The sequence below is a fragment of the Python bivittatus genome, unplaced genomic scaffold, assembly GCF_059951505.1.
Source record: "Python bivittatus isolate LINGU-HERP-01145 unplaced genomic scaffold, Pbiv_v1 ctg000410_np1212, whole genome shotgun sequence".
In the NCBI taxonomy this organism is placed as follows: domain Eukaryota; kingdom Metazoa; phylum Chordata; class Lepidosauria; order Squamata; family Pythonidae; genus Python; species Python bivittatus.
In genome coordinates, this window is record NW_028277067.1 from 6,036,108 (window position 1) to 6,062,961 (window position 26,854).

The 26,854-nt window shown below is 38.4% G+C and overlaps 2 protein-coding genes across 5 annotated transcripts in view; both read left to right on the top strand.

Annotated features, from left to right (window-relative positions):
* Nucleotides 1–7,648, top strand: part of RAPGEFL1 (Rap guanine nucleotide exchange factor like 1) — a 67,400-nt gene extending 59,752 nt beyond the window's left edge. The window contains exons 14-15 of the mRNA XM_007420686.4: nt 2,270–2,324; nt 4,182–7,648. Coding sequence (XP_007420748.1) covers nt 2,270–2,324; nt 4,182–4,306 — 180 coding nt within the window. The 3' untranslated portion in view covers nt 4,307–7,648. The remainder of the gene's footprint in view (nt 1–2,269; nt 2,325–4,181) is intronic.
* A 3,104-nt stretch (nt 7,649–10,752) lies between these two features.
* The window catches only part of WIPF2 (WAS/WASL interacting protein family member 2), a 35,939-nt gene continuing 19,837 nt past the window's right edge, over nt 10,753–26,854 (top strand). The window contains exons 1-2 of one of the 4 annotated variants that reach the window (XM_088143429.1): nt 10,817–10,890; nt 11,426–11,509. The gene's annotated coding sequence lies outside the window, so the exon portion shown is untranslated. Of the gene's footprint in view, nt 10,891–10,922; nt 11,041–11,425; nt 11,510–26,854 lie in introns of those variants that run through there. The other 3 variants (XM_088143431.1, XM_007420688.3, XM_088143433.1) reach the window with 3 other exon arrangements.

The following is a 26,854-nucleotide window of genomic DNA, read 5'->3' on the forward strand; positions in this document are numbered from 1 at the left end:
CCTTTTACCAACAAAGAAGAGTAAAATGTTAATTTCCATTACAGCCATGAGTACTACAGTAATAGAAAGAACTTTAAAAGCAGCATTCCAAGGTGATTCCTGCTGCAGCAGATCAGCAGTAATTTTTAATAGAAGTCTTTTCCTTATATGTACATTTGCATAACTTTTGTATGTTAATCAGCTGATTAAAACATACAGTTGACAAAAGATTTCTTTAACAAAGTAACAACACTAGTCCTGCACACCCTTGCTTGGTTATGGTTCTTAACAAAATCTTGGGAGCATTTCTAGTAGTCCTGAAAATCATAATGATTTAATCTGATGACAAAGTCAGCTGTATATTAAACAAGCAGCAGATAAGATGATAGATGTTCAGGAGTCAGTAGGATTGCTCTGATTATGTTGGTAGAAGATTCCCTCTGCTGGTGAAAAATTGCATCCCATTCAGGATGCCTCCGTGGGCGAGGGAAAACTTGTGTATTATGGACTTGTCTCACTATTGCCCTGTTTTGCTTTACTGTACTATTCATAAATTTGTCAATATGGCATTACAAAGATCAGTATGTTTTAATAGGTGAATGTACTTTTGAATTATATACCCAAGCCTTGGATCTTACCTCTGTATGAAAAATTATGGGTTTATTTATTTATATTTCAAATTTCTGGGCAGCTTAACATATAAAAACAGTAACAAAAATCGAAATAAAACCCCAAGAATAGCAACTTCTGGAGGGAATAGCAACCCATTTTGTCTCCCAATAACAGAGATAACCCACTCCCCCCCACATAAACCTAATCCAAGGCTTGGAAAGGAGCTGTGTTTTTAATGCTTTTTCAAAGGCCATAGGGTAGGGCCCATGCAAATTGCTGCTCCGGACAGCTAGTCCTGCAACAAAGAAGGCCTGCCTCCTGGTCCTGTTAGATGACATTGCTTGATTGATGGGACCAGGAGTAAGCTAACTCTGTCAGAATCTGCAGGGCAGGCAGAAGATGTAGGAAACAAATAACTCGGCCCTGTGCCATCTAGAGCTCTAAAGGTGACAACCAGCACCTTAAATTTCACCCAGAAGCCAAGGGGTAACCAGTGCAGTTCAAAGAGCATGAGTGTTGCATGGGCATATCATGGCTGAGCAGCCACTGCTCATGCCTCTGTTTTCTGTATCAGCTGTAGCTTGTGAATGGCTTTCAAGGGCAGCCCCACATACCATGCACTGCAAAGTCCATTGCGAGGTTACCAAGCCTTGAATGACCAAAAGAAAGTTCTCCTATCCAAAAAAGGATGTAACTGGCCCACACAATGAACCTATGGGAAGGCCCTCCTGGCCAGAGCTGCCACCTGTTCTTCAAGCAGGAACCTTAAGTCCAGGAGGACCCTGAGATTATGCAGTAGTCCTAAATAAGGTAGTGGGCTCAAGTTCAAGGCCATAGGTGGAAAATCCTCAGCACCCATTGCTACTCAGTCTTGATAGGGTTGAGTCTGAGCTTGTTTTTCCCCATCCAAACCCTCACAGCCCTCAGGTACTGGGACATGATTTCAACAGCATTACTTGGCCAACCCAGGGAGGAGATGTATAACCGAGTGTCATCAGCATACTGATAATATCTGACCCAAAGTGGCAGATGACCTGACCCAGTAGCCTCATTTAGATGTTAAATATGAGGAGTAAGAATGCTGAGCCCTAAGGCATCCCATAGATCATAGGCATTGGGCTTGACTGTTTTCCTCTTACCAATATGAACTGAAACTGGCCATGGAGAAAGGAGGAGAATCACCATAACGCTATGCTTCCCACTCTCTGCAGTTATTCCAGAAGGATACCATGATCAGTGTTATTGAAAGCTGTTGAGAGATCAGGAAGAACCAGGATGGTTGTACCTCCCCAACTCAGCTCCACTACAGATCATTCACAGGCATGATCAATGTTAAACCCTGGCCCAAAACCTCACTGAAAAGGGTCTAGATAATTTGTTTTCTTCAGGGCCTTTGGGACCCAACCACCTTTTCAATCCAACTACCTCCTGGACCCAACCACCTTCTTCAAAAAAAGGTTTATCAAACATGCGAGGGGGAGGCAATAACAACAACAACAAAAAACCTCTATGAAGTTGGAAAGGCAGTGCAACTCCAGACTTAACAATCTTGGATCACCCACATGTATTTACTGTCTGCTTATGAACTAGCTTTTTATTAATGTGATGTGATCAATATTCTTTTATATGATTAAAGTTTAGTGATGTGCTGTTTTCCCCTTTCTATTCTCTTCTGCAGCATTCAGTAGCAGAAAAAGTACGGACTATCAGGAAATGCCGAAGTCGACCTCTCTGTAAGTATTAATATCTCAAGTGGGGCTCCAAAGGAAAACAAATACTTCCATGGCTATTTTTTTACATGTGGTTTTAGTATCAATAGCTATGAGACATTTAGCAGAACATAGAAGAAACATAATGTCTGAATAAATAATCTAGAATTTTAAACTGGTCCATATACTGTAGCAAGTTATGATCTGCTAAGCTGTGTTTAAATAATTAGCTGAACTTCCACATGTTAAGTCCTACTGTGGTTTTTTGTAGTATGATGTATGCACCCAGGCATTAGTTTAATTCATCTGCCACTCTAGGTCATAGTAAATAAGTGGCATCACCAGCAAGCCTGCTCATGCTTGCCGCCACCTCCTCTGAGTAACATAACTGCAAAACCATGATTGGTAGATTGTTTAAGGATGAAGTGTGGCATATGACTGCTATGTCTTGCTCAGAATTTAGGATTATATGTGAACCATGGCATACAACTAGTGTTACAACCTAGGAGAGCAGATGATTTAAAACCTCCCTTCTTCCAAAGTTTCCACCATAAAAGACATTTATAATACTTTATCCCAAGCCACTAGTTAGGCTGAACTTCCTGACCCATCATAGTTTGCCTAAGGGAGGTCTGAACCCTTCCACCAAAAACTTTTCCCTTCAGCCCAGCCATATGGAAAATAAGCTGCTTTGGCTCATCCTGTCTAAAGCCCAGAAAAACAAAACTTAATAAATATTTTACCAGTCTTGGAACATAGGAGACAATTGTAATATTATGCAGTCTTGTGCGTGGAAAACCTTGTAATGAGAAATTCTCTTATTAAACCAGGGAAGCAATTCTCTAGATACAAAAATGAGTTTACTAGTAAAGGGAAATACAGGAAAGAAAAAGAGAAGGCAACAATTACACAAACAGAATTCCAAACAAAATCAATAGCCAGTCTAGCTAAACTAGTTAATTATTACCACCTTGAATAAACTCTTGAGTGTTAGTACCTGTTCAGAGTTTCTTGCAAAGCGTGTAGATGGAAAGAGATGATCTGGCTCACTGCTTGGATAACAGTACTCTTGGATACCATGTACTCCTCCTCTTCCTGCTCCTTTCCCTTTTTTTCTTCTTGAGCATTATCCTTAGAATGTAGAGAAATAAAAACCAGCCTCTTTTGGTAGGGTTCCAATATCCAGGCTACAAATTTGGATGACCACTGGATGTCTCAAAGAATCTGAAAGTTGATACCTATCTACTGTCATTCAGTGGTTATCTGGATTTTTGCAATCCAGATATGGTAGTGCTTTCTTTGGGACTCCTTTGCTAAATCAAGACAAATACTCCATCTCTTATGTTCTGGATCTATCCTGCAAATCAGGTCAAACCCACCTTCCTAACAACCTTTGATGAAATGATAAGCACAGTCTAATTTTCACCCATTGTGCAACTGGAACAATAGGATTATAGAGAGAGGGTCTTTGGGAAATAAAAGCTGAATTCAGTCAGTTAAATACTCCATATGAGTCAGTTTATCAGATGCTTTAGGAGACAGTATTGTGCTATACCCAAACCTAGGGCGTTGTCACAGCTGGACTCATACAGCACAAGATGCCATGATTTGCTTAGCTATAGTTTACACAGCAAGTTCCAGTTGACTGGGTTCATATATTACAGTAAGCCATAAATTATAATTTATGAATCACAGTTGATGGGTTCAAACACTAAGCCAAAACAAGCAACCACATTATAGTTGAACATATTGTGTGAACCTAGCCTATGGCTTGTACAACAAACCATTATTAAACAAGCCATGATTTATCATAAAATGTAAACTCTAGTATGTGTAATGTCAACTTTTCCAAAATGATATTTTCCTTCCTTTTTTCCACAGGTTTGGAGATGGAGTCATCTCCTCAGCAGCTACAGACAAAGGCTTATGTCCGTCAATTCCAAGTTATTGACAATCAGAATTTGCTCTTTGAACTCTCTCACAAGCTGGAATCAAACAGCCAGTGAAGTCCCTGCCCATAGGCAGGCGTTGCTAAAAAAAGAATGTTTACTCTGTGTGATACTTGAGCACTTTTTGGATGTACAGGGGACCCACCTAGGCTTTGCCTTAGTTGGAGAGGCAAGTATGGAGTCACCAGGTGACAAGGATGAAGAGTCTTTGTCATGGCTGGCCCACAACACTTTGGTAGAAAATTGAAATGGCAGCTTGTAATCCTACCCATTAGAATGAGACCCAATCTGCTGGGAAGCTTTCCTGCTAGAGTCATCCCAGAAGTTTTGATGTCAGGGGTGAAAAACCCAAATAGCACCCTTTTTTAGCTGCTTCACAATACAGTGGAGCAATATAATTTTGTCTTAGCCTCTTGTTCAAACCTCATGTCAGTGAATAGTAATTAATATGCAGGAAAATTTCCCAAAAGATTGCAGTCCATTGGTCAATCTATCAGTTTTCTACTATGCTGCCTTTATTGTCAGTCAAAATACTGTATTATCAACTGAGGTGGCCATCTTATTTTGCCTCATGGGAAAGCTCCATATGACCTCCTTTTTACAGGATACTTAGAGAACAGACAATAACATGCCCAGAAGACATGGAACAGCTTTGTGGAGATCACACTCAACAGGATTTCTTGACTGAAGTTTGCACTGGAGATTGGAGACCTATTCATCAAGTTTACATCTCCTTCATGAGTAAATGTAACAAATCCTTGAAAAATATAAATATTTGAATTAGATTAATAATCTTGCAATCTCATGAATTGGAAAAAGTGCAGTTGCCAGAGGCAGCATGTGCATAAATGTCAAGAAGCATTTATTTTTTTATCTTTTAATATCTTATTAAAATATTTCTATAGTGTTAATGTACATTTATATTTCCTTCTTTAAAACGTCTGTTGTGGAAGCATTTAAGGATTATCAGGAGATTCTCAGTCCTCCAGGGTTGATTTCCCCAGACTGTTAATCATAATCATACATGTCAAAATCTAATTGTAACTGAGATGGGAAAATCTTCTTGTTAACATCCAGCCACAATAGACATATTTCTATTCTCTGGGATTTAAAACAATAGGAATTTTAAAATTTAAAACACATACCAAAATTATATCTGTTGTACTTCTTTAGTGGAATATGTCTACTCAACAGATTTTAATTAACCTGAACCATTCTAGCTCTGCTGAGAATCACTATTCTGTGATGAAGCTCAACTTGATTCTCAGTACACCAACTAAACTCATCCCAACATTTTTCAAAAAGCCATGAAAGCTACAATCCATGATTCTGGATGCTATCTAAGCATTGTATACATCTAAAGGAATTAAATACATCTGTAGTTGAACATTTAGAAGAAGAACAAAGCAATTTATCTCTTCCTCTTCGAGTGGTTCTGACCGTGGGATATTGACTTCATCAAGGCTACCACATCTGGTTTGCAAAAACTTGGGTGAGCACTAAATAGTAGCAAGATATGACTCTTTTTTGCCACCTAGTGGCGATTTGAAGTTCTGCAGGTCAGATATGGTAGCTGTAGCTTCAGCAACTGTGAAGAGCCAGGATGGGATATTACTATTTCATCTCAGAATAGGATGTTGAGGTTTTCCTTTTCTTTCATGAGACAATTTGTAGGAGCACTAGAAATGTTTAATTACTCCTTGCTATGCACACAATTTTAATGGTTAGGCAGATAAAACAATGTTTGCCTGCACTCCTGTGAAACATGTATAGTGCAGAGATGGAGAATGCCTGGTCTACTGGACCTTCCCATGACCTGTGGCCTCCTCTGCCTCACCCCACCCCAAGCAATTAGGCTTGTCTAAAAGGTTTTATTGATTTCACTGTAAGCCTTTTTAAAGCCTAATTGTTGTGCAAAGGAGTTGATTCCTGAAGGGAAGGGAATGCAGTTGGGAAGGGAAAGATTTGATATGATGATCTAAATCTAACTATGGATTAAACTGCAATAAATTGTCAAGATTAATGTAGGATTAGGCAATATTTCTGCCTGTATTTATTGAAACAACATATTGCAAGGGGAGTGGTTTTCTACTGCCCCTTGTCTGCCTTTCCCATACTGTATGAACAAAAAGTGGACTTAAAGTGTACTAAAATATTGTTAGTGTCTGCTATCAAATTATCATGAAAATATATCCTTGTTCAGGGACACTTGTGTGTGTGGAGGTCAAAACAGTCAAGTTGGTGGTTATGACATGATCAAAGGCCCAACCCTTTTTTATGTGACATGACACATATAAAAGGATGGGGGTTCAATTGCATGGTCACAGTCAAAAGCACTCAATTCAATTATACTGACAATTAGCAGAACAGAACTAGGAAGATAGTATTTATTCTGGACTAATTAATCTGCAATAAAAATAAGAATGCGGAGACCTGTTTATTCTAAGAGATGCCAAATTCCTGCAAACAGCTTTAGGCTCGCTTTCTATTGAGAAGTCTAACAAGTTGTTTTACGGGATTGACAAAATATAAGAACTCTTGATATTGATCAAATCTATAATTCTTGCATGATAAATCTGTGCCTCTGGTTTGGTTTCTAGAATCTGGGTATCCAGTACTGGAATCTATTCCATTCTGAAAGTGTGAATTAACAACAGGAATACTTTTCTGCATGCCCAGAGTGCAATTCCCACACTATTGAGTAAGCTACATCCCATTTCTGCACAGGAGACAGTTTTATGCTTAGAAGGGAATACTTGAACCTCAGTACATTTCTTTTTAAAACTGTGTACTGTATTTCTCCCTGTCACATTTCTAACACATTTAATGCTTGCTCATTATTTTGATAGCTATCAAGGAACTAGACGCTGGAAATAATCCTCTGTTACTTTTAAAATTGTTTTTCTGCTTTGCTGACTTCCTCTTTGATAAAGGTCGGTGTGTGTGTGTGGTGTGTAAGGGATAAGGGTTGCCTCTAGTGGCTTTTTGTTCAGGGATTTTTCATTTCAGGATCTCTCGGTCTTGTTTCTTTTTCTCTCTCCTGGTGAGAGCTTCAGGTCCTTGTGTGTGTGTGTGTGTGTGTGTATAATGTATATATCTATATATAGGTTGTATATATATATTTTAACAAGGCATTCTTGAATTGTACATGCATTTTTTAAAAAAGAATTGTATCAGACCATTGTACAGTGATTTTTCTACTGTTGGGAATGAGGGACAGCTCACCTACATACAGTCCTAAAAGCTTCTGTAAACTGGAATATAAGATGCATTGCATCATTCCAAGAAAGTGCAGTTTATTTTTGGTCTGGTTGCTATTATTATTATTATTATTATTATTATTATTATTATTATTATTATTATTATTTTGCTACAGAAACATTGGGCAAGAAAACAAATGGTGGAAATAAAAACATTGTGAAAAATACTGGATTTTATATTGATCTTTTCATACCTATATCTCATGGAGCAAAGCCTTCACAGAGGATTAAAACATTTTATTTTTCTAGTAAGGCTATGTACGCACTTGAGAAGATCCAGCAGCAGAAATTTCTTCTACTGGTTAAAAGCAGAACAGCATCTCACAAACCTTTGATAGCTATAGCATAATTCTTTTTGCTTTATTTTATTCAATTTATAACCCGCTTTATCAGAGGACTGCAGGTAACATAAAGAAAAAATGCTCATAAAATACATAATACAAAACCAACCACAAGGAAACCATTTAAACCAGAATGCGACATTAGGAAATACAAAACATACAAAATATATTAAAATATCATGTTACAAAGCAGTTTTACAAACCACCTGGCCAAGGGACTCCCAGAAGAGCCAAGTTTTTAATACTTTCCTAAAAGCAAAGTCAAGGATATGGCACAGAGGGAATGCTGTTCCAGATGGCTGGACTACTGGCAGAGACGACACACCTCTCAAGTCCAGTGACACCATTTAGTAGATGGGACCTGGACTGTGCCAACCTTGCCAGTTCTTATAGGGCAGGATCAAGTTTTTGGACAGAGGTAGCCCCCTAAATAACCAGGTCCTGAACTGTGAAAAGCACCTTGATTTACACAAACATGCATACATTCATATTTTCTGTGTATGCGGGTATCCCATCATGATACGTTCAATCCAGACTGATCATACTCATGTTTAGCATACTGTAGATGCATCAAAGCAACTGCTGAAATATAATGTGTCAGGAGGATGGGAAGAGCCCTAGTGGGGGAGCAAATCCAAAACAATGAGGCAGGCCTTTTTCTTGTAACTATAAAGGCCTTCATGGCTAATGTTTTACAGATGCAAGCAGACACGGGCTTGTGGCACTTCTAATTCTCATACCAAGACTCTTCTGTAGGCTTCATTAAAGACGTGGTTTTGTCACCAGGCCTGGGGGTCAGGAGGTGGGGCTGAGCCCATACACTGATTGTGTTAACTTGTGACTTGATGGGTCTGTTTTTACCACACCTTTTGTTTTTCTGTTTTTTATGCTTTTATATTTTAACACTTTAACACCTGTTCAAGATAAGAGTTGCATGTTGTGCGAGATTGCACATTCCATGCATGTTAGCATTTATAAATACAGTACACAATTGAAGCAAGATTCATTGCATACAGTAACTATAAATTGTGACTTATTTTTAGAATGGTAGATACAGGCCACCAACATTAAAGCTCTCAGAGCAGAGAGATACAGATGTTACATTAAGTCCTGGTTTTTCATGACTTCCACAAACACACCACTTGGGGTGGGAGGAGAATTTCTCTATTTTTACACAATGGCAAGACAAAACCAGTCAGAACTGCCTCCTGGTGGTTAAAATAAGTAAACTGTGATTTAGAGAGTCATAACATTTCCTAAAATTGTATTCAGTTCCTGGTCAGATAAGAATTGGTTCAAAAGATTCCCTGAAGATTGCATGCCCACACTTTTTTCATTTCAGTTTTTGGAGGCAATGCACTCAATTAATTAACCTTATTTAAAAACTAGCTTTCAGAAATCCTTAAGAGGCAGCAGAATAAGACTCGGTAATTTTATGAAGGTAAGATTGATAGTGTAGCTTCTGTGCAATTGCTTTAGGAGGGTATAGCGGGCAATCAAATCTTTTCTCTTGTAAAAAAAAAAAAATCATCCTGCAAATTGTGACCACACGGACCCACTAACAAACACACTACTCCTCAAACCCAAGGAATTCTAGTACCTATAGAAGTTTAATAAAATGCAAAAAGCAGCCTTGTTGAACAATGAAAAAAAAACAAATCCAAGCAGCCACTCTGCCTTTTTTCTGAATTCTTAACTACCTTACCCAAGGATTCAAAAGTCCGCATCCTATTTTGAGAACTTGCAGCTAGCTTAATAAAATTTTTGCCTTAATATGAGTAAGAATTAACTATTTCATATATTCTAGGTTTCTCTTTAAGGATACTGTTTACAGTTAGAAGAGGAAAAGTGCCAGGAAGTGGATGGAGCAGAAGGTATTTCAGTGACTTGAATGCTAGCTTGAGGGGTGGCAGCAGTTGATGGAAGAAGCAATTTAGGTAGAATTTTTCTTTGCTGCAGTTTAAAACTTGTTTCAAACTTCTTAAAGCTGAAAGTGAATATACCAAATGGACAGTAGAATAGTCACTGTAATTTAATTTTATTATTTCTGTACCACACATCCTTCCAGAGGAGCTCAGAACAGTGTGCAGAAAAATTAAATAAAACCATCAACAACACACATCAAACAAAAGCTTTTAAAACATTTTAACAGCTCTTGCTTGAAACATCAGATAGTACACAGTACAGTAGTTCTACGAGCTGCTAGTATGACTTTGGACTAAACTACAGGGTGTTGAAAAAGCAAGCCCCGCCTTACATAATTAATTGACTTAGGGAAATAAATAGGGCTCCTATATGCCTCTGTTCCAATAGCCTATGTCCTGTCTACAATTTTAACACAGGACTGCATCACACGTAGCAGCTCCTACTCACTTGCCTGAACTTACAGGAAAGAACACCTGTCGAATATATTTGTATTTGCAATACAGTATTTTAAATGGTTTAAACCAGTGTTTTTCAAACTGGGCAATTTTAAGATGCGTGGACTTCAACTCCCAGAATTCCCCAGCCAGCATCCTGGCTGGGGAATTCTGGGAGTTGAAGTCCACGCATCTTAAAATTGCCCAGTTTGAAAAACACTGGTTTAAATAATTTCTCTCCTTTGATTTTTGATGAGTTCAAGACCCAAACTACTTAATTCTGCGGGACGTGCGTATAAATTAAGCACCCTGCAGTATGTAGGCAACGCTTCTTACGCTTGTTGTTTTCATCCCCTCTGGTGAGACATAGATAAAAATACAGTAACAAAACGCGCAAAATAAATAACACTGGACGCGTCAGCGTCCTGCTAACAGTATGTAATTAAGCGATGCCCTTTCCTCAGCCCCTCCCATTCAGCTTTGACCTCCTTATCATGGCTATCGCTTAGCCCTACGTTCTTCCGTTTTCAAGCGACCGAGCGGAAGAGGGCGGGGTTATTTTGCGCGTGCGCATTGACCGAAGGAGTGCGCCTCATCGCCATTTTGTATGGCCGCCGGGCGGGCATACGGCTGTTTCCGGATTGGAGGCTCCGGAGCCAAGAAGGGGGGGGGCGCCGTGGGTAAGTGAGCAGGCACCGAAATCTGAAGTGAGCTATCTGGGAGGGCCGGAGAGATGAGGCCTTTTGCGGGACATTGTTTTGGGAGAAAGGAGAACGGAGACCTTTGATGGAGGCAGGGGCGCTTGACATTTGACCTGTTTTCCCCTGGAGGTTAGGGGTCATGGGCTGGGGAGGGGGCGAGGCGAAGTGGACTTAGAAAAAGGTGGCGTGAGAAGGCGAAAAAGACACAGGGGAGGGAGCGGCGCGGCCAAGTGGGATGTGTGGGGAGGTATTCCTTAAAGGATGGAGGTAGACATTTGCCAGAGAGGTGCCAGGCATTAACGTGAAGTCTTCCTGAAGGGGGGGAGGTGGGGAAAGGGTTTCCTGGGGACTGGAATTGGAGATTTGCCCTGGTGTGGGGAGAAAAGGTTCCTGTAAACTGCTTCTGGACTATTAAAAGTGTAACACAAAGAGCAGTGATTTGGGAGGTAGGGTAAAGGTGGGGGAAACTATTACAGTTCTTTTTATGCGTATTTCATTGATTGTGTGCCTTCAGGTCGGATTCGACTCCTAGCGACCACATAGATAGATTTTCTCCATGATGATCCATCCCTGATCTGTTCTTTCAGGTCTCCCAACGGTGAAGTATTTCATTAGGGGCTGAGATTGGGAAATGTCCCTGGGTCGGGAAATGTGCTTCGTCTGAAAAACTTGATGGGCAAAACAGCCTTAATGCTACCGGGGTGCACGCCTGGGTGCTTATGAGGGTGGTGGATAGAGGGAATGTCAAGTTACAGGTAGTGAGCTGGTGATACTAGAGGTCTGGTGTGCTGTCGCACTGAGGGCAGAGAGGTGAATGGAGAAGCAGGTCAGTGTGTGCTAGATCGTTGCCAGTTGGGGGGGGGGTGTGAGGTTGGCCAGTTGTTTTAATAAAAGAACATCCTTGACAGAAGATTTCTGGGAAGTTTGCATAGGGAAGGTTGGTTTTTCTATTGAAACTGGGACAAAAAGAACTATTTGTGGCACAGCTGTGCTTTTTCTTCCCTTACTTTAAGGCTGGGGGGGATTGTCATACAGACATTAAATGGACAGGTGGTAAGAGATGCAGTGGAGCTTCATTCGTAATTGGTTATTTTTGAACATCAAATAGAGTTTTTTTTCCCTATATATTGATTAAGTATGCCTGGAATCTACAATATTAACCAATAATTCAGTTACCATCAGCTTCTGATCTCATCACTTTTGTTTTCTTTAAAGCCAAGGTATTTCCCAGATCTTATGCTCATCTTCCCCATTTGTTACAAAAGATCTTTTAGACATTGTAGGTGTGGCCCCTTTTCAAAGGTGTGTGTGATCAGTCCAGAACATTAGACGCCTTAAGGAATTGGGCACACAAACCTGTGGAGGTGGAGCTAAATTGCTTTATTTGGAATGTTATCAGTACTTGCCTGGCTGTGGTGTTTGTTCACTAAATGGTGTTCTCTAAATTCCCAGCACACTTAAGGGTTGAGGGTATGAAATAACTTGTCAAGTAGAAATATTTATAACTTAAGGGACTGGAGATGCAAAAGGTACTTCCTCAGTGAACGGAATAATAGCTTGTTGCTTCCATAGATGTAGAGTGTCCTCTTCTGGTTACATCTGCTTTGGAATGCTTGCTTGTCGAGGATCTGGATCAGTCTAGAGGGCTAAAATAATGGATTCTGATTTGGGCTAAAGCCAGTTTTTGAAAGTACACTACAGGGAAGCTTTGGATAGTTAAAGGTTTTCAGTCTTGGGCTGCTCCATATTTCAAATTAGTATAATTTATTTCTCTAAAATATTCTTACTGCATTCTTAGTTATATTACACCTATAATTTTCAAATTGCTTTGGAGTTTTGAGCACTTAATTGCATGCTGTTTCCATGCCAGTGCTAGTCAGCTACTATTCTAAAACAAAGTTCAATACCTAAAGACTGGAGAATTTCTTAGAGCTGTTTTTTTTTTTAAAGTTACTCTGTAAAGATATTTGTCAGGGATGAGCTTTGGTATAAGGTAAGCTATTGTAGAGGAACTGTCCTCATTAAATATTTTAGTTGGATTTTGATTCCAGATTCATGCTTCTAACATCTAGTTCCAAAATATTGTTCTTTGATCTAAATCTGGCTTGAGTCCTATTTGATCATGGTACCAATTCTGGTGTAATAATGCTTATATTTATAGAATAATAGATCTGGAAGAACAATCCAGGGTATCAAGTCCAACTCCCTGCTCTGTGCAGGAATCCAAATTAAAGCATCCCTAACAGATGGTTGTCTTGTCTCCACTTGAAAACATTCAGTGATGAAGAGTCTTCTACCTCTCTGAGAATTGGTTTCACTGAGAGGATATAATTTGTGCTGAATACATTAAACTATTTTTCTCATAATTTGGAACTATGTTCCAAATTAGTGTAATTCTAAGCCACATTTTGGTTTCTCTGTGTAAAGTCTTGAACTTGCTACCCAGTACTCCAAAATCTGTTTTACAGAGGTTGTTTTACAGAGAGGTTGTTTCTCCCCACCTCCTAGATGTTGGTTGTAGTAGCAAAAGAAACAAGAGATGACCATTTACAATTCAGAGATCACCCTCTGGATATTGAAAAAGTTCATTTTATTCAAAACTGGCTAAAATTATTCTATTGAAAAGAGAGATTCCCTGAAATGGTTACCTAAAATGGGAGTATATTAAAAAAAAATGGAAACAGTAATATAAATATTCTCATTTAGTTTTCTCCAGATATGCTGGAATCCAACAATCAAAATTTCTAGCTATTCTCTATTGGAGAGTCTTTTATCAGATGTATATCCAGTTTTTTTTCATATTTTAGTCATTTAAAATTATTCATTTCATATACTGGCATAATATATCCAGAATCACAGTGCACACTTAAATAAAATAAACTTTAGTGCAAACACAGTATTTGCCTTTTTTTGTACTTCTGTAATTGGCTATTAACACTTTGCATTAAGTCATAAGTTATTTTGTTTGATGTGTGAACCCACCCAATTATGGCATATCAAGGAAACCATGTTTAAGTATATAATGGCTTAGCATGATATATGGATCTAGTAATCAATTAATACCTTTATGCGATTCTTTGTAGTGTTCTCATTATTGTTAACAGATTATTTTAAATTGGGATATTTCTCTTCTATCTATCTCTGAGAGTTAGATTAGTCCTCAGAATAGGCTTTTCAAAATTTTGATGGAGAGCTCAAGCAGATTATTAAGGGTCTTCTAATATTCCTCTAATATGCTTGTACTGCAATTATACCATCAACTAGCCTGCCTCTGTGGTTTGTTAATTTTAGGATTTCACCTTATATTTTTAAAGTGTTCATTTCAGTTGCCATGCATATTGGACAAAATCTGGGAATAAGAATGGGCAGTTATATATTATTTCAGCAAATATTACAGAACTTTCTGTATATTATGAGTGAGTGGCTATCTAATTGTGAGGATACAGTGGGGCAAAAAAATATTTAGTCAGCCACCAATTGTGCAAGTTCTCCCACTTAAAAAGATGAGAAAGGCCTGTAATTTTCATCATAGGTATACCTCAACTATGAGAGACAAAATGGGGAAAAAAATCCAAAAAATCACATTGTCTAATTTTTAAAGAATTTATTTGCAAATCATGGTGGAAAATAAGTATTTGGTCAATATCAAAAGTTCATCTCAATACCTTGTTATATATCCTTTCTTGGCAATGACAGAGGTCAAACGTTTTCTGTAAGTCTTCACAAGGTTTTCACACACTGTTGCTGGTATTTTGGCCCTTCCTCCATGCAGATCTCCTCTAGAGCAGTGATGTTTTGGGGCTGTCGCTGGGCAACACAGACTTTCAACTCCCTCCAAAGGTTTTCCATGGGGTTGAGATCTGGAGACTGGCTAGGCCACTCCAGGACCTTGAAATGCTTCTTACGAAGCCACTCCTTCATTGCCCGGGCGGTGTGTTTGGGATCATTGTCATGCTGATCCAGCCACGTTTCATCTTCAATGCCCTTGCTGATGGAAGGAGGTGTTCACTCAAAATCTCACGATACATGGCCCCATTCATTCTTTCCTTTACACGGATCAGTCGTCCTGGTCCCTTTGCAGAAAAACAGGCCCAAAGCATGATGTTTCCACCCCCATGCTTCACAGTAGGTATGGTGTTCTTTGGATGCAACTCAGCATTCTCTCTCCTCCAAACACGACGAGTTGAGTTTAGACCAAAACGTTCTACTTTGGTTTCATCTGACCATATGACATTCTCCCAATCCTCTTCTGGATCATCCAAATGCTCTCTAGCAAACTTCAGATGGGCCCGGACATGTACTGGCTTAAGCAGGGGGACACGTCTGGCACTGCAGGATTTGAGTCCCTGGCGGCGTAGTGTGTTACTGATGGTAGCCTTTGTTACTTTGGTCCCAGCTCTCTGCAGGTCATTCACTAGGTTCCCCCGTGTGGTTCTGGGATTTTTGCTCACCGTTCTTGTGATCATTTTGACCCCACGGGGTGAGATCTTGCGTGGAGCCCCAGATCGAGGGAGATTATCAGTGGTCTTGTATGTCTTCCATTTTCTACTTATTGCTCCCACAGTTGATTTCGTCACACCAAGCTGCTTGCCTATTGCAGATTCAGTCTTCCCAGCCTGGTGCAGGTCTACAATTTTGTTTCTGGTGTCCTTCGACAGCTCTTTGGTCTTGGCCATAGTGGAGTTTGGAATGTGACTGTTTGAGGTTGTGGACAGGGGTCTTTTATACTGATAACAAGGTCAAACAGGTGCCATTACTACAGGTAACAAGTGGAGGACAGAGGAGCCTCTTAAAGAAGTAGTTACAGGTCTGTGAGAGCCAGACATCTTGCTTGTTTGTAGGTGACCAAATACTTATTTTCCACCATGATTTGCAAATAAATTCTTTAAAAATCAGACAATGTGATTTTCTGGATTTTTTCCCCCATTTTGTCTCTCATAGTTGAGGTATACCTATGATGAAAATTACAGGCCTCTCTCATCTTTTTAAGTGGGAGAACTTGCACAATTGGTGGCTGACTAAATACTTTTTTGCCCCACTGTACATATATTGTCTATTGTATAACACAGTTTCCAGAGGACCATCCTGGAAAACAACCAAGTTATATAAAAAGTGGACATGTTTGGGGCAGCAAATATGGCTCAAATCAATCCCGGTAGTGAAGCTGAACAAAGTGTAAACCAGGGCTGTGGAGTTGGCGCATAAAACCTTCGACTCCAACTCCTTTAATTACGTATCGATATAGGAAATAAATTATAAATATACTAATTATATATTTCCTATATTGACTGTAAGTACGCAACATACAAGGTATTTCATCACTGCCAACGTGAATCAGCAGGCAACTTTTTAGAACCCTAACCTGTTAAAGCTTGGGTCTAAAGTGTATAGCTGAGACATTCTGTTTTTTAATTTTATTTATTAAAGAAATTACAAACCTTCAGTGACCTTACAGTTTAAACAAAGGATAAAAGCTAAAAAATAAAAACAATGAGGCTATATTTTTATCAAAAGACTAGAGTATAAAGTAATAGGATATAAAAGAAAGAAACTATAAAAGAAAATCAGGAACAACTTTCTCTACTAGTTCAAAAATCTAAAGTGTATCCTTTGATATTACTAAAATTAAAATATATCCTGAAAAAATAGGTTAATCAAATTATCTATGAAATAGGAAATTTTAACATATTATATTATTTATATACAATTTAAATTTATTAGGAGTTGGAGTCGGTACATTTTTACCAACTCCGACTCCAGTAACCCAAGGGTTGCTTCCGATTCTGACTCTGACTCCACAGCCCTTGTGTAAACTTGGTGGAACCCCCTGAGCAACTCTTTACCTAATATATTTAATTGTACAGTACTGTTTTTATTTTATATTGTTTCATGTTTTTATTATTAGTTGTTCAGATCACTAGATTGAGATGACTAGCCTTATAAATTCTCAAAAGAAAGAAAGAAAGAAGGAAGTATATTAGTGGAATCAGGAGTTCTTCAGGAAGCACTGTTGTAAGTCAGCCATGACAAGTGTGTTCAGCGATGTGTGTTCTCATGGCTTTTCTGTTGATTTATAAGTGTAATTTATCCATCTGTAGTAAGTAGGAACACTTGCTTTGTCTGAAATGATGGTTATGATTGCCTATAACCCATGCTCCTAGGAGATATTGTGATGCAATAAATATAGAAGCCAATTTACTTTCTTTTGGAGGTTCTTTATACCTGGCTCATGGTCATTATATATCAAAAATAGTTCTTTTAGTGCAGTGTCTAATGCGCTATTTAATATCACTAGATAAATTACTGAATGTCAGTAGTTCTTCAGTAGTTCTTAATATTTCTTAGTAATATCATTGAGTAATGATTCAGAGTATCTAGTATTTTAAGTTGTTTTTCTTATTTGTTAATGTAGTAAACCTTTCAAGTCAGGACTGCTGTTTCTTTCTTTAACAGCTTGTGTAATAAAGATATCTGGATTATTTCGGAGGCTCAACATAGTCTTCTCCAAACTGATGTCCTTGAGATGGATAAGACCTCGACTTGCAGAATCCCTAGCGACGTGGCCATATTGGCTAGGGATTCTGGGAATTGCTGTCCAGCACATCTGGATGTTGCTAGATTGGAGGAGGCTACTTAAAAAAAAAATGACAAGGTCCTATGTAGCTTTTATTTCTTGTGTGTGATTCGGACTCATGTATAGGATTGAGACTGTATAATGGTCCAGTTTGTGGTTTGTTTTGAACAATATGAAATTACTTAAATATGGTGTTTTATTTATTCAAATTAGAGGTCCCTAGCTCCCCAAAACAACATTAAAAGCATAGGACTCAACATTACCCTACCCCAAAGCCTGGGGGAACAGCCAAATTTTCAGTGCCTTTTTAAGGGCTCTCTGCGGGGATACTGTTCCAGAGGGCAAACACAACAGAGAAGGCATATTTCCTTGATCCTAGGGTTTCATTGTCTGATTTTTAATGTATAAATTAGAAAAGAGTATCTCAAAATTTAATTTACAAATTTAAGTGCCTCAGAGTTGCTGCATTCTTGCATTATGCTGTAAAATAATAGATAGGTTGCAGCTACCAAATTTCATGAAGGCCATGTATCTTGGAATTCCAGAGATTGAGTCCAACCTGGTGGGTGGGGGGGCGCAAATTGAGGAAAATAGTTCCAAATCTTTGCCGGGTGGAGGAGTGGTGCATGACATGTGATATTCTTCTTTTCTTAGCAGATTGGTTTGATGCACAGCTATTATTTAAAACATGCATTTTGTAGCTTTTATCACTTTCATCAGTGTGTTTTTCCTAGTTCTAAGGAATATGAAGCAGGTATCACATTTTCCCTAATCTCTAATAAAATCAGAATAAATGGGTTAATTGAGTCAGTATTTCAGTGTAACTGAAAGTAAACTGGTTTAATTCTTGTTGAATACAGAGGGGAAGAATTAAATAATATTATATTTCTGGATATAGATGGAGATGTTATGTTTGTGCTATGACATCAGAAGCCATGTTGCAACTCTGTAGATCAAAATGATGAGGGTATAATTTTTATCTAAAGTGAATTTTCCACTGGCATGGAGTCTTTATGGGGAGCATTTATCATATAATCCCTTCCCCCTTGTACTTTGAAGTATACTTGCGGTATCATGCTTCTCTGAAGTTGAGTCTGCACATACAGCAGAGTAGGGTGATTTAATAGTTTGCAGGCTATGATACCCTTTGTGAATACTTCTCTGCATGTAAAACAATAAAGTGCATCTTCCTATAATCAGGAAATTAGCACATATGTTAATATGGTTCTAGCCTAGCTGTTTGCAGTTTGCTTTTCTAGTTTTACGGGTGTAAGGAGTTTTAAGCATAAGAAATGTTAGCACTGCCTGCCTGCAGTCTAAAGCTATGTAACATAATTCAAAACAATTGTGCTGCTGCATGAATAGATGGGATTTAAAATAAGTTGGTAAGGGGAATAAAATACGAATTCCTGTTTAAGGGATGTATATTTTTTAACTCTTGAACATTTGAGGAGCCGTAGTATCTGTTCCTTTTCAGAATATAGGAATCTCTTACAGAGAACAAATGCTAACTTTATTTTTAGAAAACAGGGCAGGTTTGAATGACTGAACAATACAGTCTTATGAAATGCACACCTTTATATAAAAATGGGGTAAGCCAGCTGTCATCCATGTGTGGCCTATTTGTCCACAGCCTAATCTAGTGCTGCTGTAGTACTGTTTTAATTTACTTCTCCAATCTAGAGGAGCTGGTAAACTAAATTGCTCTGCTGCCAGCGCTAGTATGCAAGCTGTCTCCTCTGGCCTACATTTTTTCTGTGTGTTCTCTTAGATTGACTGGGTTGGGGGAGAGAATTATGGCTGGAAGAGGACCAGATGCACTTGTCTGGAGCAGCAGGCCTTGAAATGCTGAAGAGTAAGTTAGTGGAAATGTCTAGTGATACACTTGGGGACAGTGCTGCACTGGAGCTCTGTTTCTGATTTTTCATTTTGTATAGAACTCTTCAAGAGCCTGATTTATTTACTTAATTCAACTATCATCAGACTGTACTTGAGAGCCTTATTCATGTGACAGCTCCATTAGTCCACACCAAAGGTGCCAATCCAATGAAATGTCCCTTTATATTAAAGCTGGTTTAATTTAAATCACAGTGACACCCTAATGGGCATGTTCAGACCAGTAACAATTTTTTCTGAGAGCCTGTCACCTGAGTCAGGCTATCTCATACCATCTATAATCTCTAGGTACTTTCTGTCGCAATTTAGAAGGCCCAGTTTCCGCATGTTTTTCCATTTCTTCCTGTAGATCAGCCTTGTAAGTAAGCATTTCAAAGTTTAAAAGTGCTGTAAAATCTAGTGTTCATCCTTAGATGGGCCTTGGAGGATTTAGAAAAAGATTTAGTTAACTTTGTGCCTCAAATAGATATCTAACAAAAGTTGCTGCTAACCAATCCATGTCAGAGCCAGGATGGTGTAGTGGTTAAGGTGTAAGATTAGGAGCAGCAAGACCCAGATTCTAGTCCACCTTTAGCCATGGAAGCTCATTAGGTATCTTTAGGCCAGTTACTCTGTCTCAGCCTAGCATACTTCATAGGGTTTTTGTGGGGGAAAGAGGGAGTGTAAGTCTAATAAGTAGATAAATACTATAAATACATGACTCATAAGGGTCTTACAGACTTTCAAGAAACATCATTGAGGTCTGCCATTCAAATTACATTCTTAATGTTCTCCATACTAATAAATTTGAGATGATGGTGGTATGATAATTAAAAAAAGTTGTTTCACTTATTAGCATATACTAATTTTGGGGATTTGCTTATGTGCTATGCACTTTATCATCTCTAGTTTTATCTTGTTTAACTCTGTTGATCTTTAATAGAATAGTTAGCATGGACTTTGTTGATGCTTATAACTGAAGAAGACTTGTGTTGGATGCCTTGATTTAAACTGACTGAAGTTTCACTTCTTCTGAGGGTGGTAGTGGAACTACTGTTGGTAAATGCAGGGTTGGTTCTTGATAATATTACTGCTGACCATATCTTGATCCTGAATGTGAAGATTGACTTTGCATGTAATTACAGAGATTTACATAGATGAGCCAGAAATTGTGGATCCTAATAAATCTTATCTGCCTGGTATCTCAGTGCAATACCAATATAGGATGGAAGGTCAGGGAAGGGTTACTATGGCTTCCATTCTCTTCAGTATTCTGGTTTGGGCAAGGGTTGGGTTTGCATGTTAGTACCTAGTACTGGGTGCCTAAAACAGATTGGGGAATTTATTAGTGCATTGTTCCTTCTGTTACCTAGTTGTTTCCCTGCTTGAGATGATGGAGATAATGTCAGATATAGTGATGAAGATTCTTAAGCTTCTTGTTCTGCAAAACTTATTTATTAAACTCTCATCATTTCTGAGTGAAGTTTTGGCATTCAGTAACCATTTTTTTCTCTGCAGGGATGGTAGACTAAATGGGATGATCCATTCAAGCAGCACTTTGATTTTGATAGATTCTTGAGGATGTTAAAGGACATGTTTGGCATTTGTATCAGCCTTTTGCTATGTAATATGAAGATGACTTGGGCAATCTGTTATATTTGTAATTGAGACACCATGGTTTATAATTTGATCCCTTAGCCTAGGAACTGTGCTCTACATAACCCTAGAGTTCCATGAGAACTTGATGGGATTCTGTGAGAGACTAAGGGCAAAAAAAAAAAAAATCACCCAAATGTAACTAATTTTCTATCACTAGAGCTTTGCCTCTTGTTCAGGGATTCTGAATTTTGTTTTTTAATTAGCAGGTTCCCTGGTCTGAAAAAGTTTGAAAACCCCTATCCTAGCCCCTTATCCTGGGCCAGTTCTCAGGAAAGAATAATCAAGGGCTATGAGTGATAATGCTTTGTTACATGCAATTGCTGTCTATGCATTGTGTGTAGTTACTGGTGTTCAGAGGATGTTTTTGTTTATTTTAATATTGGATGGGGAATGCATGGATTTCTTGGTATATTGGCTATCAGATTAAATTCCTTGTTTCAGTTTTCAGAACCTACACTGTGTGGACAATTATTAGGCAAGTGAGTATTTTGACTATATCATCATTTTTATGCATATTTTCCACCTCCAAGCTGTATAAACCTGAATGCTTATTGGATATAAGCATATCAGGTGATGTGTATTTGTGTAATGAGGGAAGGTGTGGCCTAAGGAGATCAACACCCTATGTCAAGGTTTGCATAATTATTAGGCAGCTTCTTTTCCTTAGATAAAATGGGCCAAAAAAGAGATTTAACTGACTTTGAAAAGTCAAAAATTATAAAAAGTCTTCCAGAGGGATGCAGCACTCTTGAAATTGCTAAGATATTGGGGTGTGACCACAGAACCATCAAACGTTTTGTTGCAAATAGTCAACAGGGTCGCAAGAAACGTGTTGAGAAAAACGCAAATTAACTGCCAAAGATTTGAGAAGAATCAAACATGAAGCTACCAGGAACCCATTATCCTCCAGTGCTGTCATATTCCAGAACTGCAACCTACCTGGAGTGCCCAAAGTACAAGGTGTTCAGTGCTCAGAGACATGGCCAAGGTAAGGAAGGCTGAAACTCGACTACCACTGAACAAGACACATAAGTTGAAATGGCAAGACTGTGCCAAGAAATATCTGAAGACAGATTTTTCAAAGATTTTATGGACTGATGAGATGAGAGTGACTCTTGACGGATCAGATGGATGGGCCTGTGGCTGGATCAATAACGGGCACAGAGCTCCACTTCGACTCAGACACCAGCAAGGTGGAGGTGGGGTACTGGTATGGGCTGGTATTATTACAGATGAGCTAGTTGGACCTTTTCAGGTTGAAGATGGACTCAAAATCAACTCCCAAACCTACTGCCAGTTTTGAGAAGACGCTTTCTTCAAGAGTGGTACAGGAAAAAGTCTGCATTTCAAGAAGACCATGATGTTTATGCAGGACAATGCTCCATCGCATGCATCGAAGTACTCCACTGTGTGGCTAGCCAGTAAAGGCCTCAAAGATGAAAGAATAATGACATGGCCTCCTTCCTCACCTGACCTAAACCCTATTGAGAACTTGTGGGCCCTTCTCAAACAGGAGATTTACAGTGAAGGAAAACAGTACACCTCTCTGAACAGTGTCTGGGAGGCTGTGGTTGCTGCTGCACAAAAAGTTGATCGTCAACAGATCAAGAAACTGACAGACTCCATGAATGGAAGGCTTATGACTGTTATTGCAAAGAAGGGTGGCTATATTGGTCACTGATTTTTTGTTTGAAATGTCAGAAACATTTATTTGTAAATTTTGAGTTGTTTGTTTATTATTCTCACTTTAACAGATGAAAATAAACGAGTGAGATGGGGGAATTTTCGTTTTTCATTTAGTTGCATAGTAATTCTGCACACTAATAGTTGTCCAATAATTGTGCACGCATAGATACACTCCTAAGAAAGCCAAAACCTTACTTTTACTTTCTTAAATATTCAGGTTTGAGGTTTATTAACATTTTGGATTGACTGAGAGCACTGTAGTTGTTCAATAATGAAATTCATCCTCAAAAATACAACTTGCCTAATAATTGTGCATGCAGTGTAGGGTTGCATTCACCCTGAGAATACATTTGAAGCAATTGATAAAATTAGCTAAAACTAATCATGTTTCTAAGCTGTAAAGCTATACAAAGAGTCAAGTTCTTGTTATTTAACTCACAGTATTATATGCATGGTTCTGCTCCTCCTAAAGACTAGATGAGAACAAGCTTTTTACAACTGCTGTGTTTTCCAATTGCTTACTTTGCAATAATGGATATGATAGCTGGTCACTGTGTTTCTGGGTACTTAAGGAGCCAGACCTTTGTCATTAAATCACTCTTGTTCCCCCAGCTGTAAATCTAAAACAAAGTAAAAAATAAGCAAAAAGCCCCAAGCCAGTGGTATAGTGATTATGTTGGGCTATCTGTGGATGTCTCATACCTGTAAGGTTGCCTGGCTTATTGGGACAGCAGCCACTGAAGGCATGACATGAACTTGATATTTGGTGGTTGAGATGGACTGTAAGGTTCTTGCAAGTGGCTGTACTCAAGTGATCTTCATGCCACTTGCAAATGAGTAGGTGGTACTTAGGAAGTGATCTTTGGCAAGCCACTTGTTCTCAGTCCCCAGTTGGTATCAGGTGGCTGATAAGAATGCATGTAAAGCATTTTGAAGTTTTAAAAGCCCTGTGTTAATCTACAAATAAAGAAGTTGTAGGTTTTTCTTGCTACAAAAAATGTCCATGGCCTTATGTTTGCAGTCTGTAAATGTTTGTATAATTAGTATCTATATGGTATTTTCCCTAAATTATCCCCTGAGTTCATTATTATCCCTTTAATATAAGATTTGTTGAGGTAGCTTGTTTAGTACCATTTAGTAAGCATAGCTAAGTTCTGTATTGGGAACAGTACCCCAGAACTACACCATAGTCTGTTACTGTTTAATTTTTTTTCTTGTTGATTTTCATTCTTGGAATATGTACTTTTTACTGACTTACCAATTGTCTTGTGAAGTGGGTGCTTTCAGCTGCTAATGCTCATGTTTCACCAAGTGAAGGACTTGCTTGCCTGCCCCAGCATTGTATTGTATGAGAGGACTATGAAGAACCTTAGCAAAAAGGTCTGGTGCTGCCTTGAGGTCTGTTTCCTGATTCGTACTTCATTTCTAGATGTCAGGCTCCCTGGACCAGGACTCAGCAGTAAATCTTCACAGAGCTTAGCTGGGCTGCTAGGTTCAAACTCAGCTGAAATCTCAGACTCACAGAGCAGCTAGATAAAAATATTAGCTGCACACTGGAATTAAACAACTTTGAACAATTGATTGCTCTTTGCTGCTGCTGCTGCTGCTTTTCACCTTCCTCATATTTCCCCATATTGCAGCACACTATTTATTTATATAGCCTTGAAATTAGTATTTGCTGGTTATTGACATCTCTTTCTCTCTCTCTTTTATATAATTTTATTAAGAATTTTGATTATAATAGTAAAAATCTAATGTAAGCTAAATTTAAAGAAAGAGAATCGAATAGAAAGCAAAGATAAAAGGTGCAAGGAAAAAGAAAAAAGAGAAGAAAGAAAAAAGAATATAATAAAGAGAAAAAAAATATATAAAGAAGTGACTTCCAACCTTCATCACAACAAATATAAACAAATTTTGTGACTCCCCCTCTAAGGTTACAAACAGTTATCTCTTTATCCCATATCTCATCCTTTATCTATAGACAAATCCATAAAACATAATCTTTTCAGTCTTGGTGTCAGCAGAAAGTCCATACCAGAAGTAACAGCATGTCTTGTTTTAACCTTGATCAAATAAACCAACTTTATATTCCGTTTACTTCTTTAATCTTAATCTTTAGTTCATTCATTCAAGTATTGTCACAGGATTTGATTTCTCTTCATTTCTCCTTTGTCCCATTGCACAGAGTTCTTCAAGGCTTTAACAAGTCTCTTGTACATCCAATAGAAAAAAATTGTCCAGGTCACTCTCTTGGTTTATCATTTATATTTCCCTTTTGAATTTTAAAACATCAACCAATTTCTTTTGTAGATTCAGTGAAACATCCTTTTCCAAATCATTCTCTTGGCCTGTCAGTTGTAAATCTACTTTTGATACCATCTTGTCAAATAAAATTTGTTCTATACCTGTAATTTCTTCAATAGCATCTTTTGGACATAGTCTATCTATAGAAGCAGGTATCATTACTGACATTATTGATATTGTGGCTACTGATTTCTGACTCTATTCTTCAAAAGTCTCCTTCAGTATTTTCATTGTTATAACATTTTGCATTTTATAGGCTTGCATTTTTTTCCTTTACCTAAAATCTTTAGTGCCCTCTAGTGTCCAGTTTTTAGATCATGAAATTACTTATCTCATGTTTTCCAAAAATCAAAACACATCTACAGTGGTACCTCAGTTCATGAACTTAATTCGTTCCACGATTCTGGTTGCGAACCAAATTGGTTGCGAACCGAATCAAATTTCCCCATAAGGTTCAATGTAAATAAGGTTAATCCGTTCTGACCCCTACGAACGTGGTCACCAACCAAATTGGTTGCCAACCAAATCAAATTTTTCGATAAGGTTCAGTGTAAATAAGGTTAATCCGTTCTGAACCATATGTATTTTTTTTTAACTACAAAAATATGAAACAAAGTACAGTACAGTACAGTATGAGGAGAGAGAACACTAACCTTGCTTGAGGCGACACCAAAAAGTTTCACAGCAAGTGTCTGTCTGCAACCGCGATCTTGCCTAGAGGAAGCCACAACCACGTGTCAGAGCAGGGAAGATGGCCACGGGTCGTGTTCGTCACCCGATGCGGAGTTCGCGAACGGAAGCAAAATTTTGTGAATGCTGCTGTTCGCGAACCAAATTGTCCGTGAATAGAAGCGTTCATGAACCGAGGTATTACTGTATTTCCCACAAGAAGCTGTTTGTCCATTATAATTAATTCCAAAGTCTTATTGTAAAAGTTTCAGTATTCCAAATTTATCTGGACCTTTAGTCCATTTATAACTTTCTAAGATCAAAATCTTATTTAGCTTTTTGCTGTTTATTTCAGATTTTTTAATTTCTTAAGCTTATAATTAAATTTTCTTTTGTTCAGAGTTGAAGATAAACTCATCCGATGAAGATATTTCAAATTTGTCATTCCAAAGATCTCTAAAAGCTTTAAAATGGTTAATAGGCCTTTTCTGAAAGTGATTAGAAAGTGAGGTTTGTGAACTTAGTGTCCTTTAAAAGCTCTGCCACAGTTGGGGACAAGCTAGCTAATCCCTTTGTCTCCCAGTGCTCAAACCCATGGTCCTGTGGTCTTCTCGTGAGGAGCAGCCATCTGGAGCACGTGTGGGTGATTTTCTGTCCTCTCCTTATCTGGAGAAGTTCCAAGGAACTGGTCTACTCCCTGTAGAGTAGACCAGTCTTTGCCGTGGTCATCAGCTCCACTTTTACGGAGTTGTTTTTAATTCACCATACCTTCCCTGGAAGTTGGTTATTGACGTATCTCAACCCTGAGGACCATTGGCTCTTCTCCTATCATTCATAGCACATCCTTTGGGTGAAAATTAATTTCATAGTGGAGAGGCGCTAACCCTCTCTAATAATATAATATACCTGTTATTCTGGATCAGGAACTGGTAATATTTACAGGCAGCCATGTATTGCTAAAAGTGTTTCAATAAAATAAATATGACAAAAAACTTGCAAGACTGGCAAATACTATGTGATTTTAGTGTTCTTGCATGAATCATAAAACTGTTACAAGAATTTGGGCACTTAATGTTTTCTAAAATTGTAATTTCCTTTGGGGAGTTCTGTGGTTACTATTAATGAATGTCACCTGGACTACGCCTCTATAGGTGACATGCTCCTGAACCTTGTTCA